General features: G+C 38.6%; 1 protein-coding gene across 1 annotated transcript in view; it reads right to left on the reverse strand.

The window, feature by feature from the left end:
* OSTF1 (osteoclast stimulating factor 1) overlaps positions 1–13,862 on the reverse strand; it is a 51,157-nt gene that overhangs the window by 7,301 nt on the left and 29,994 nt on the right. Inside the window, exons 3-8 of the mRNA XM_046664302.1 lie at positions 11,767–11,817; positions 9,018–9,081; positions 7,271–7,324; positions 5,797–5,904; positions 4,734–4,783; positions 1,586–1,664 (exon numbers count right to left, since the gene is read on the reverse strand). Of these exons, the coding sequence (XP_046520258.1) occupies positions 1,586–1,664; positions 4,734–4,783; positions 5,797–5,904; positions 7,271–7,324; positions 9,018–9,081; positions 11,767–11,817 (406 nt within the window). The remainder of the gene's footprint in view (positions 1–1,585; positions 1,665–4,733; positions 4,784–5,796; positions 5,905–7,270; positions 7,325–9,017; positions 9,082–11,766; positions 11,818–13,862) is intronic.

Here is a 13,862-nt window from a genome sequence, read left to right on the forward strand (position 1 = left end):
CCAAGAAGGCTTCACCAGATTACACTTTCTGCTACAGGGTATGAGAGTACCATTTCCTTTGCAACCACATCCTCTTCAATAAACAAACAAAAAAAATGTTCTAAAACCTGAAGGTACAAAAATACTGAGTCAAGAAAAAAACAGTATTGTTTAATTCGGAATATGGTAACTGTGTGTCAAAATCTCTTTCTCCTGAGCAGATTGAGATCTATCCACAACTGGAGTTATGTGGAAATCCTCATTCGCTCATTGTGCTACAGGTCAAAAATCCTGAGGGTTAAGAGGTCTATGACGAATCATATCTTACAATAAATTACACTATAGAACTCATAGACATGATTTCTATCCTGACAGGAAATGTTCAGAGACAGCAATGCTAGAGAAAAGAAACACACCCATTGCCTGTGTCCCTCTCGACCAGTGCTGCCCAATAGAAATACAATGCGAGCCAGATATGTAATTTTAAATTTTCCAGCAGCCACATTTTCAAAATGTGAAATTCATTTTAATAATATACTTTATTTAACCCAGTATATCCAAAATGTTATCACTTTATCATGTAACCAATATAAAAATCGTTGTGATATTTTACTTTTTTATTGGCTAAGTCTTGAAAATCTGGTGTACGTTGTGCACTTACAGCACATCTCAGTTCAGACTAGTCTCACTTCAAGGGCTCAGCAACACACATGGCCAGTGGCTGCCGTATCAGACAGAAGAACTCTGTATAATCTTTGAGGGGCACTATAGTGGTCCTCACAGTGTCTGATCTCTTAGACCTGGCATTTACATCACTGACATACTTTAAATCAAAAACGTTTCCTCTCATATATCCTACAACATTGCTCCGAGGATCCCTAATGATAGTGCCGCCATATGACTTGTGGTCTGGAGACTCAAGCAACCTATATGGATCGCCTTCTGAACCACAGTATAGCACAGGGTGATATGCCTGGCCCTCTGTAAGGGTTAATTCATATTTATGGGACAGACAAATGCATGGATGGTCAGCCCATAACTCCACTGTTCACTCTGACTTGTGCAAAAACAGGGAAAAAAGGATCCTCACTCATTCTCTATCCATCTAGCACTTCATTCTCTGTATGTCTAGCACCTGCTCGCCCCAAAGCCGGACACTGCAGCCACAACATTCTTTCTTATCAATCAAGACTTTCCTGTGTAAACAGGGGCCTCAGCAACTTTACCCACAGCTTTCTCAGAGAGGATCCCCTCTGTATGTGCACATGCACACACACACAAACACACACATGCACAAGTGTGCTTTCCTTCTAAGGCCCTTTAATCCTGCAGAAATGTACAATAAGTTCTTACTAAAAGCAATATACGTAATTTTAAAGCTTACCAAGGTTTTACTTTATAACTAAAAACTTACACAAATAAACTCAACAATTTCCTTGATTTAAAATAAAGACATCTCACTCTGTGATACAGTCAGAGTAGAGATTAAAATCCCAGTTTTAAAATAAAGAGCCTATTATTCTTCCTACTATTTCAAAAGGTATAATTTGATGTAGCCTATTTTTCAGGCTAAGCAAAGATGAGATAAACTCAGCATACACTTTACCTTTTGCCAGAAGCAGCTGGACAATATCTGCATAACCCTTCCAGGCAGCAGCATGCAAAGCTGTGTCTCCCAACTTGTTCTAGAGTGAAAAAAAGAGAAAGCAGTATTTTTTAAAATGAAGTGTGAATTGAAAACACACATGAATTTAGGTTTAATCTAAGCAAACCTAAAGTGAGAACAAAGTTATAAAATCATAAAAAATTCCAAAGAGAGAAAGAAGACTCGAGAGATGAGAGATGAGTCATTCAGGGAGATGCAAGGGGATGGAGAAGTAGAAACTGACTTGGCAGAGCACAAGCAGAGATGCAGATGCCTGCAGAGGGAGACACCAGGGAAGCAGGCAGATCTGACCTCGGAGAAACCTAGCATGAATTAGGAACTGGAGATGCCTGGATACCTTGGAGCAGGAACAAGGCATAGGGGTGAAAACAAGGGTACTGGGCAAAAGTGTTTATAAGGAGTAATTAGAACCCCAGAACCCCAGATCACCTTCCTGTCTCTGTGCTGCCAGGTGACACAGTACAGAGGGTAGAATTACCCTGCCGAGAAATTAACCAGATAGTTTCCAAACTCATGGACACTAGCTACAAGAGAAGTGGCAATAATGATGGAAACTAAAAGCAGAAGGCCAGCTGAAAAACCTACAAACTGAGCAGTAAGATCCCTCTCCCAGCTGCCTTTATTTACCCCACTGCCCAGTGTATACATTCTGGCATGGAGCCCCAGGCAAGAGGCTGGAGGATACTTCTCTGTGAAGCTGAACAGCCCCCCAGGTGGGGAGGGAAGGAGAACTCATAGTGGCATGGGTATAACCCAGCAAAACAGCCAGGACCTCAGCACTTCACTCCATGGAGAAGCCCGCCAGCCAGCAAGCCCCCGAAACACTCAGCACTTCCAATCACACTTACACATGAGTGGAAAGCCAAAGACACTAGGTATTTGAGGAAAGCCTCTACTATTTGAGGAAAGACCAAAACAAACAAAATAAGTGCATCTTAGAGGAAAAAGACACAGTATAGCGAATAGCAAAAAATGTTTTAAAAAGCTATAATTAATATATAACAGATATAAAATGATTATAACCTAATGAAACAAGAAAAAGATGCTATTTGAAAGTAACAGAGTTAAAAAAAGAGCTTGTGGTAGACAGTTCTAGGATGGCCCCCAGATCCCTGCCCCCTAGTTTACACCCGCTGTATAATTCCCTCCCCTTAAATATGGGTGAAACCAGTGAATACAATGGGATATCACTCCCATAATTAGGTTTCTAACCAGTTGATGCTGAGTTCATCAAAAGGGAGATTTACTGGGTGGGCCTGACCTAATCAGGTGGGACTTTTCCCAAAACAAGGTGTGGCATCAGAGACACAATCTCTAGCTGGCCTTGAGGTAGAAAGCAAACAGCCATGTTGTCAACTGTCTATGGAGAGAGTTGTCTCTGAAAGCTGAGGACCCCAGTACCACAGGTACAACAAACTCAATTCTCCTAGCAACCAGTGAGTATGGAATAGGACCTGAGCTCCAGATGAGAACCCCGCTCCAGCCAGCACCTTGATTCCAGCCTGTGGGATGCTTAGCAGAGAACTCAGCTACACCTTGCCCAGAATTCTGGCCCACAGAAAATACACGGAAATAGGTGTTGTCTTAAGCTGCTAAATTTGTGGTAATTTGTTACATAGCAATAAAAAACAAACACAAAGCTGTGAGGAATTAAAAAGATAACCAAGGGGGCTGGCCCAGTGGCACAGCGGTTAAGTTCACATGTTCCACTTCGGCGGCCCAGGATTTGCCGGTTCAGATCCTGGGTGTGGACTTACGCAGTGCTCATCAAGCCATGCTGTGGCAGGCGTCCCACATGTAAAGTAGAGGAAGATGGGCACGGATGTTAGCTCAGGGCTAATCTTCCTCAAAAAATAAAGGTAACCAAAATAAACATAAAGATAAAAGTGAGAAAAATTAAAAAAATTGGAGGTTCAATCTAAGAGGTCCAACATAACTAACTACTAAAGGGCATTCTAGAACCAAAGAATAAAGAAAATGGTCAGATAAAAGCTACAAGAAAACAAATACAAGACATTTTTCCAAGCCAAGAGAGTTCGTCATCATTCTTGGGCAAAGATCCACACTAAAGTGCATTATTGTGAGATTTCAGAACACCAAGGATAGAGTCAAGATTTTGAGCGAGAGAAAAAGCAGATGACACACAAAAGACTGGGCATCGAAATGGCCTCAACCTCTCAAAAGCAACCCTGAAAACTAGAATAGCACGGAGCCATGCCAGAACGCTGGGGAATCATTTTCAACCTCGAATTCTGTCAGCCAAATAATCAACCCCAAACCCCCCATACTCAAGAATCTACTTGAAGATGTTCTTCTAAAAATGGAAGACACAGCATCCAGAAAGCGAAGACACGACATAGGAGAGAGTGAAGGGTTTCCCGGGGAGACAGCCAAGGGCAGCAGAGGCCCAGTTGCTCAGATAAGAGAATGAGGATGAGGTCTTCAGGAAGGATCATTCCAGGGAGAAAAAAGAAAGCAGTTGATTATCTTACACATTCTGGAAAAGGCTATCAAGAGAGTATAAAACAGTGTAGAAGTCTTAGTCAGACACACAGACACAAAAGCTAAATAAAAGTCAGTAAGTACAGAAACCAGAAAGTTATACAAGCAGTGAACTATATTTAAATTGCCCTAGTACTGTAAGCATCATATAGTAAGATAACCAACAACTATGACATGATACATTGGGAGGACCAGAGGAGGAAAGGCTCGGTCCTGGAAGAGGAGAGTGGGGCAGGTGAGAAGCTTAAATCTTCACCTACCAGACAGGATGCCAAAATACACACGAAGCAATGAATTTTGAGATAGCTCCATAAATGTAATCCTTAGGAACATGAAGGTAAGAAGAAAGAGAAGAGCTCAGAGATGAAAGTGATATATCAAGAGGAGTTCATAGGCATTTGGGGCTTTACACAATTTAAACTTTAGTTTAACTATGTGCTTGTAGGATTTTGATTAAAAGTTTTATGAAAGATAATAAATGGGAAAAGGTCAGTGAAAGATACTGAGATAGGATTTTACGTGCCCATAAACTGCACAAAGAGGACACAGCAGGTGTGTTAACTGACTTCCACGTACGCAAGCTCACCTGTTGGTTCAGTTCAATGTTTGGTTGAGCAAATAGCATTTCCACTATATCTGAAATGCAAATAGAAAAGATATTTTTTAAGAATGAAAAGTAAAAGCCTGAAAAGACTAGGCATAGTCTTTTATTTTATTTATTTATTTATTTATTTATTATTTATTATTACTATATTATTTATTAAAATAATTTTAAAAAGGAGGATTCTTTAGAAGAGTCTTCAAGAAAATCATTATAACAAATTTTTCAATATTTATGTAAACAGAAGACTTAAGATTCTAAAAGGCAGAATGATTTAGGGGAAAAATATTTTTCAAGTAATTTGGCTTTTGCATTTTCACATGACATCTATAAGAATATTTTTACATTTGCTATGATATTTAATATTCATATAATTAAATTTGTGTTTATTAGCTAAAATCAGATAGGGTTCTTTTGGGAGACAGCCAAAGTTTTCCTTTGGCTTTGCCATTTAATTTGTTGGGTTCTTTGTTTCTCATTGTTGTTGGGTTTATTTTTGGGGTGTGTTGTAGAGAGAGGTAAAAAAAGAGTGGGTGTGGTAGGTTTTTGGCAAGGCTGAAATACATCTAGAAATTCCATTTGTCATTATTATTGATTATAACAGAGAAAGACATCAACCGAATCACTAACTCAAGCAAATGCTGTCTTTCTCCTGAATCTAACAGTTTGCACTAAACTTAAAATGTAAGTCATAAAAACGTATCTTGGGAACAGGTAAGCTGAGTCAATTCTGCCCCTTTCTTCTGCAAGATTAGATAGTGGGGTTTGTTTTTATATTACTGTTGTTTTCCTGTAACCATTCCAAGCCTGAGAGAGGAAAGGAAGTTTCCAGTCTTTCAAAAGAGAGAGGTCGATGCAGTGAGGCTGACTGACCACATTCTACCCACTGGTTTACAGAGCTTCCAGGAACAAGGCTTTTGGATGATGTTCTAAAGGATTTGAAAAAAATAATCAACTTTTTCTTTTTCTTTTTTGCAATTCTAGCTCCCCTGGGTGAAGCACATTTTCAGCCGCACACACATTTATGATAATAAAGAAAATGGAATACCTTTGTGACCCCCGTGACAAGCCCAGTACAACGCGGTGCTTCCAGCTTTGTCCAAGCCGTTAACACCGACTCGGTTGTCCAAACACTCTCTCAACCAGCTCAAGTTGCCTGAAAAAATTTTATGTTTATAAAAACACAAGAAAAAGTCTCTTATTTTTTTGTTTTGCTTTATTTAATCAATTTCATCCTGCATAAATTCCCATTTGCAATGGATTAATCAGCAAATCTGAAATGAAGACCTGCTCAGTAATGCATTTATTATGGTACATGTTGCCTTCCAGTTTATTAATGGAAAGCATTAACATCAATTTTTAATGGCAGGTTAATGGGAAGAGTTGCCTAAATGGATCTACTTAGGGTATTTTTACTCTGCAAAAAATTTATATACTTCTTTTCCTTTTTCAAATTCTAGAACTTGGGGAAAAAACAAACCCAAGAATAAGCAGACACTACTCATATTCATATTTAAAATGCATTTTTAGTTCTTACAAGAAAAGATACACTAAATAACCTACTCAAAGCTGCTGCCCTTATATGCTAAGTATTTATCTAATTTAAGAAGAATTTTTTAAATGTCAGTTTAGTAGTTCTAGTCACGCACCATCCTAAACCAACGATTTCCTTTTGCACGCTCAGATTTCAAAAATATCTAAAACAGAATGAAAGTAAGGATTTACAAAAACTCCCTATTATCTATGGCAGAGTTTCTCGACAGCGGCCCTACTGATGTTTGGGATTGGAGAATTCTTTGCAGTGGGAGCTGTCCTGTAGGATGTTTAGCAACGCCCAGCCTCTCTACCCAAAAGGTGCCAGTAGCATCCTCCAAGTCATGACAGTCAAAACGTCTCCAGATATTGCCAAAAGTACCAGGGTTTGGAGAGAGGAATGACCCCCAGAAGAGAAGCACTGATCTACAGGATAAAGCCCCAGGTACAAGCCCCATCCCGGATGCACCCTCCCTCACCCGCCCCACCCTACCACACACACACCTGCACTGCACTAACACTCTTCCAAATGCTGTGCCCCCAAGCAGCCTCTGCCATCCTGACCTCCAGTTATTCATTCTGGCCTCTACAGCCTGTTTAACCTAAACACTTCAACTGCTGTACTCATCACATCATCTTATAATGAGCTGTTACACACCTCTCTCCCCTACCAGATTTTAAGCTCTGGGAGTCACAGACCATGCCTTTCTACTCGCCACCAAGCACAGGTAGGTAAAGCACTGAAAACTATTTGTTGACTGAAATTTTAAAATTAAAATTAAAATTACACTAGGATGATAGAAGAGAGAAGAGAGACTGCTTCCGGGGCAGGCAGAAATTTAACTAGGAAGGGAACTCTCTGGGATGACAGAGATGTTCCAGATCTCGATCTAGGTGTCTGTTACATGGGTGTATACATTTGCCAACAGTCATCAAACTATAAAATTAAAATCTGAGCATTTTACTCAATCAAAAAGAATCACACCTACCTCTTTTTGCAGCTTCATGCAATGGATTGTCAATGGATTCCGCCTGCTCAGCCACTAGATTGAAAAGAAAAAGTGCAAACTCAATGTTGAGAGTGCCACCCAAATGACACACTGAAGCCACTCCCTCATCATAGTCCCCCAGCTTCCGGGGCGCCTGGGCCTTCCACCATACAGCTTCCCTTACTTAAAGTAGATAAAAAATAGCGGAAAATCAAACTGATGTTTTCTGCTTTAAATGAAGCTGAATTATGTGTTAGATGAAACCTTAGCAACAAGGCAATAACACTGTAATTAACTGGAAGTATAAACAAAAACAAGCACAGCAATTAACTAGAAGTACAAACAAAACCAAACAGATCCAGGACCTGCACAGCAGTTTACTCAAGTACTTAATAAACGAACTTCGTCACAAAAATGCAAGAGAAAGTATTTGATGTTCATTTTTACGTTCTGTAAAACACCCTACTTCAATTTGAAGATGGCTGAAAATTACTCTGTTTCCCTTGTGTGTGTGCCTGGGTGGGAACAGTCTGCTTCCTGTCTTCAGAAAGGGCAATCAGCAAACCTACAGGCCTCTGAGGAAGGTGTGCTCGCTGTTGTCCTAGAATCAGTAGGAGGGACCAGCAGAAGACTGCTGTTCAAATTCGACTTCAGGCCCACCCCTGCCTGCCACAAAGGGCTGTAACAGGACACTCCCTTGGCTACGTAGGAGCCAAAGCAACAGAGGAGGACTTTCTGCCCTCAGTCTCTACGAATGGCTGGAAATGGCATGCACGGTTGAGGTACATGAGGGATTTCAAAGGTTAGAGGAGTGTAGAAATGTTTAAAGTCTTTTTCAGCTGCAAAGGGTATCACCCTAAGACCGGGGCCAAGTGAGGCCCCTGTGTTGGGGCCCAGGCCTCAGCCCTGGCTCCCCTCCCTCCACCTCCATCACCGCCTGGGAATTTTGCAGTGTCTTCCTTGAAATTTTCTAAGTTCCCCTTCCGTACTTGGAACTGTGCCTGATGCCAGCCTATTGGTGGAAGGTCTCATCTAACTCTAAAGTTGAAAGGAACCTCAGAAGTGATTTAAATCAAACCCTCTCAATATGCAGATGGGGAAATAGTCCCGGGGGAGCAGTTAGGTGCCTTCACTAACATCTCTTGTTATGAGAAGTGGAAGAAAACGGATTAAAACCCAAGATCTTTGTTTACCAATCCTGTGCTCTTTTTAACTTTACTCTGCTGATTTGATTTCTAAGTGAGTCTATTTTGTCCACCTTTCAACCAGAAGCAGCTTCACGGCAGGGGCCACATCTCACTGCTCAAGCTCCCCAAACTGCCCCGATACACACTTGAAGAACATCACTGCCCCAAACATGAATTAACAAGGCAGGATTACTTCATCACAAAAGAAAGGTTAGTTTAAGACACCATGGGTGAAATTTGGTTTAACAGGAAAAGAAAAAAAAAGACAGAAAAATGTTCCTAAGAGTTGAATCAAGTAAAACCATAAGCCTTTCCTTGGAAATCGTGGGTTCTTTCAAGAATGCTACAACGTGTTTTCTTAAGCCAAGAAGTCAAGCTCAAGCCCCACCGATGTCCATGACCATTTTACTAACAGGAGGCTCATGGAGCAGAAAATGTCATAGACTGGCCATAACTCCACTGATTTCTCAGCCACAGCAGCAAGCAGAAAGGCCTCAGGAACCAGATAACCAACAGTGCACAAAGGACAGACAAAGTAAAGCCACCATGGCCAAGCTTACCATAGTTGCTTGGGATCAGTCCAGTCCTGCCTTTGGAAGTGCCTTTCCACCAATTGGTATCACTCTGGTGAAAGAAGAGTTAAATTAAGTGGTAGCAAATCAATTTACATTCAGTCACTTTTAAAACCATTAGGTTCCTGGAATGTACCTGCCCTACAAAATGTCCATTGGGCCTGGTCACAATGGTCAAGCATCCTCACTCCCTACCTATAGATGTCCATTCCCCTTATCACCAAATTACAAAGTCACATCTGCCTGTAACACATCAAATATACTTCATCACAGAGCCTCAACAATTAAACAAATCAAACAGAGATCTTACGAAAAACAAGAAAAAAATTACACCCAGTTTAGACTCTCTATAGGATTTCTTTGTCCAGAGTCTAATTTCTCTTAGCTTCAAGATTTTGGGAGGAGGGAAATGGGGGGTGGGGTTCTAAAGAACTATTTCACCTTCATTTTTGGGTAACTTTTTATTATTAAAAAATTCAAACTTACACAAAGAACAGTATAATGAACCTACATCTACCTATTTCCCAAATGCATGAATTATTTACTCATGGCCAATACTGTTGCACATATACCCTCATCCACAACTTCCTTCCCCTGCACATTATTTTGAAATAAATTCTAGACATCATATTATTTCACATCTGTAAATATTGCAGTATGTATCTCTGAAAGATAAAGATTCTTTCAAAGACATAATTATAATACCTCTATCACAGCTTAAAAATTTTTTAACAATAATTCCTTAATATCATCAAATATCTAGATCAATACTCAAATTTTCCAATTGGCCAATAATTTGAGATCCAAATAAAGGTCATGCAATATGATTGATTGATTTGCCTTATAAGTCTCTTTTAGTCTATGGTTCCTCCTCCATTCTTTTTTCCTACTCTTTCACAATATACTTGTTGAAGAAACCAGTTTGTTTTGTAGAGTTTCAAACAGTGTGGATTTTGCCTGTTTCATCATTGTGTTAATCATTTAATGTGTTCCTCTGGTTCCCCATATTGCCTATAAATTGGTCATTAGTTCTAGGGGGTAATTAGATTCAGATTCAATTTTGGCAAGACTATTTCATAGGTAGTATTGATTTCTTCCATCAGGAGACCCACAATGTCTGGCGATCTTTCTTTTTGTAATGTTAGCAACCAGTGACAAGCATTATCAGGATCCATTATTTCACAGGCATTGCAAAACGGGTAACATTCTAATTCTATCACTTCTTCTTCATTTAAATACCTAGAATATCTCTTTAAAGAGAAAATTTCCCTCATCAACTCTCAGGTTACCCAGAGATGAAGTTCATAGGGAAAAGGCAGAATAAATGTTGATTCTTTTCCTTAAACAGTTCTCAGAATAAAAATTTGGTTCCCTCGCATTCTCTCAGGGTGACCAATGATGTTTGTTCGTTTTGCAGTATCATTAGGAACTCATGAATTTAATCACAGGAAATGTGTCAATCCTTGAGAACTGCTGCCCCGACTGCTCAAACTGTCCTATCTTTGGCTAGTGGCAGCCTCTTTCACTTAGTTCCTGTGTCTTTCCAACACGACTCTAGCAATCTTTGGTAGTTTCCCTGCTTTCTAAATAACAAAATGTTCTGACATTATCTCGTACCTTTGCTCTCCCTAACCTGGTACTGCACATTTCTCAAAGGAGCCTTGTTCCTTTTAATGGGAAATAACATATTATTATTGGGTTGGTCATTTTGTTTAGGCCTTTTCTAAGGACAGAGCAGCAAGTATTTTTGTTTTGTTTTATTTTAGAAAATATATAACATACTTCCAATTCAAATGCAGAGCTACAGGGTTTTTATTTAACCTCATTGATCTTACATCTGTATATGCTTTCTTGCAGGCTGAAAATCCCAGTTTTCAACATCATTGACCTAATGATTCATTTGCTCTAAACCATAACACACATGCAAAGATCTCAGAAGAGCAATACCATCACTTCTCCAACAAGATTATGATTAAAAACAGTTTACAATCTTTTTTGGCAGTTCTTTTTGTCCTTCATATATATTCTACCAAAGATTTGTAGTTGGGCTCTTAAAATCTTAAAATCCCTTAGAATAGTTCCTCTCTGTGTGGTTATGCCAATTACCTGGGGTACAATTAAATTCATTTGATTCATTCTGCTTTTAATTTTCAGGAAGTGATTTTTACCATCTAACTTAATTTTATAACTATGCAAAAGTTACACGATTCCAAAGTCTGATCTCCATAACAAGGTATAATTTTTTGAAAGTCTATCTCCCATCTATGTTTCCTCTACTCTATTTCCCTTCCCCCACATAGAAGAAACTGTATTTAAATTTTATTTTATGACTATTCCTTTGACTTTTTATTTTAAATTGAGGAAAATAGGTATATGTGTGTCCTCTCACCCTTCCTTAGATAAATGAAGGCATACTATCCATATTTTTTCACCCTGTTTTTTTCACTTAAATTATCCTATAATAGTATATAGAGATATTCCTCATTCCTTTTTATAGCTGTATAATACTCCATTTACAGACATACCAAAGTTTATTCAAATATTTTCCTACCGAGGGACATAAGGACTATTTCTAATCTTATGCTATTACAAACTGTGCTAAAATGAATAGACTTGGGCATATGTATTTCTATATAGATACATTTTTAAATGATGTACAATATTATGGCTATACAAAATAGTCATATTATATATCTTTAGTTCATACATGGTATTACAAAATATTAGCTGGACTTACCATGTCAGTAATGTAGATAATATCGCCTTCCTCAAAGTACAACTCATCTGGCTAAAAGAAAAAGATATTTACAAGTTTGACTCCATGTGATTTTTTGATTTAGAATACAGTGATTATGATAATAATTATATAGACTCCAAATCGTAGTGTATCCTTATAGACAATGTGGTTTTTATATACTTAAATCAGCATATAAACCATATAACAAAACATTATTAACAAATTAATACATGTGTAGGAAACTGAATTTTCCCCATGATGAACTTCAAAGAACTACACATGTAACAAATAAGGATTCAGCACCATCCCCCCACCCCCCCCCACAACACACATCCCTGATATTCTTCCACAGTGAAAGCAGGACATTTCTATATGGAAACAGAACATTAATAAAGTTTCTTCCTTGTAGAGTTCTAAAAGGTGATACATATTTTTCACAAAAGATAAATGTCTAGAATTAAAACCATGAAAAATAACTAAAAGCTTGGTGCTCTGTCCTAAATGATTAGGTTTCAATCCTTGAACACCTTCATATCAACATCTGCTATCTGCTTATCTTGAGAAAACCATTATCCCATCTCTTCATGTTCAGAGAGAAGGAATATTTCATATACGAGCAGAGTTAATACATAATTCAACCACTAATACGGCTGAAGAGGTGGAAGATGTGAAGCAGTAACTCGACAATCTCGACCATAAGCAGCTCTAAGGGATTGCACAGTCAACACCTGCTCTGGCCTGTACCAGCCAAACGTACTACAAACTCTCTGAATACAGCTAGGCACTTTAATTAAGCGTCTTCTTTTTCCCATCAGAAGATAACACTTACCAGCATAACTTTATGAATAAATATGATGATGTCTATTGAGAGTGAGTTTCAGATATTGAGAGATGTTTATGTTGCTACTGTTGTTACTGGACACCGTTCCATACAAATAAAAACTATGCTAGAGAAACAAATTATTTTATCCATTCATTTTTCCATTTATCTATCTCCTCTCTCAGTTGCAGACTAGGGCAATAAATATGACTCTGCACTAGTAATTTATTTAATTTCAAGATGAACTATATTATTATTACTACTATTTCCCCCAAATATAAATGAGGACTATATTAGCTCTATCATGCTTTAAACAACCACAAAACATGGATATTTAGATATATCATGAATTCAGATATAAAAGTTAGCAAATGATGATTAATGATACCAAAAAATGGCTGAGTCCCTTTAAAAGGCAACTTACTGAAGCATTTGTTGCATTTAAACTTGGATTTACAGAGACTGGCCTTACATACAGCAAAAGCTATGCAAAATTAGTTGAAACTATGTAGACTCAATGACACACTTTAATATTATTTGAAACAGGCATTAAGGAGAAAAAAAGTAAAGCCCTCTAAGATTTTCTCTAATCTTTCTCTAAAATGTTCTAATGCTCTATCATCGATATTACCACCAATATATGACAGATATTGAAAGTGACTCAGGAAACAAACTATTTCCTGTAGCATTTCTCTGCTGCAAACTGGATCACCCTGAGAGAGGCCGGAAAAGAGCTCACTTACCACCGTAGCATCCCAGCCAGACGCAGTGGCCATCCCCATAACAGTGCGGTTGGCCTTTACTGGCAATTTTAACACCATTGACTATCTCTCCTTTAGATGACAGTAAGGGATGGGAGGGGAGAATGAAGTAGGATATAAAGAAGTAAGGAAAACAGAATATATGTGAAAACTTAGCATTTTTCTGGAGTGACTCTGAGTTTTTTGCAGTTTTGAAAGAGTTCAATGCCTTGAAGAGATCCTTCCAGTCTTGGAACCATCCCAGGCCCTTCTTGCCCTGTACCTGTCCATGAGCTAACCTTGCCCACTTACGTCTAACAATGAATCCTCTCAATCAGTGCTTTCATCAAAGTTAAAGATTCATCTCTCCCTACAGATATGGCCTCCTTCTAAAATCACAAAAGTCAAGTCTGCCTAAATTTCCACGTTTAATAAGCTCATTCACCCTTGAAACAAAAAGGCACTTTTGAAAAAGAATCGAACAAGTAACTTAAGATGACACAGCACACAGACACAATTCCTATGATTAGCCTTTC

This window comes from Equus quagga, chromosome 6, assembly GCF_021613505.1.
Source record: "Equus quagga isolate Etosha38 chromosome 6, UCLA_HA_Equagga_1.0, whole genome shotgun sequence".
NCBI lineage: Eukaryota > Metazoa > Chordata > Mammalia > Perissodactyla > Equidae > Equus > Equus quagga.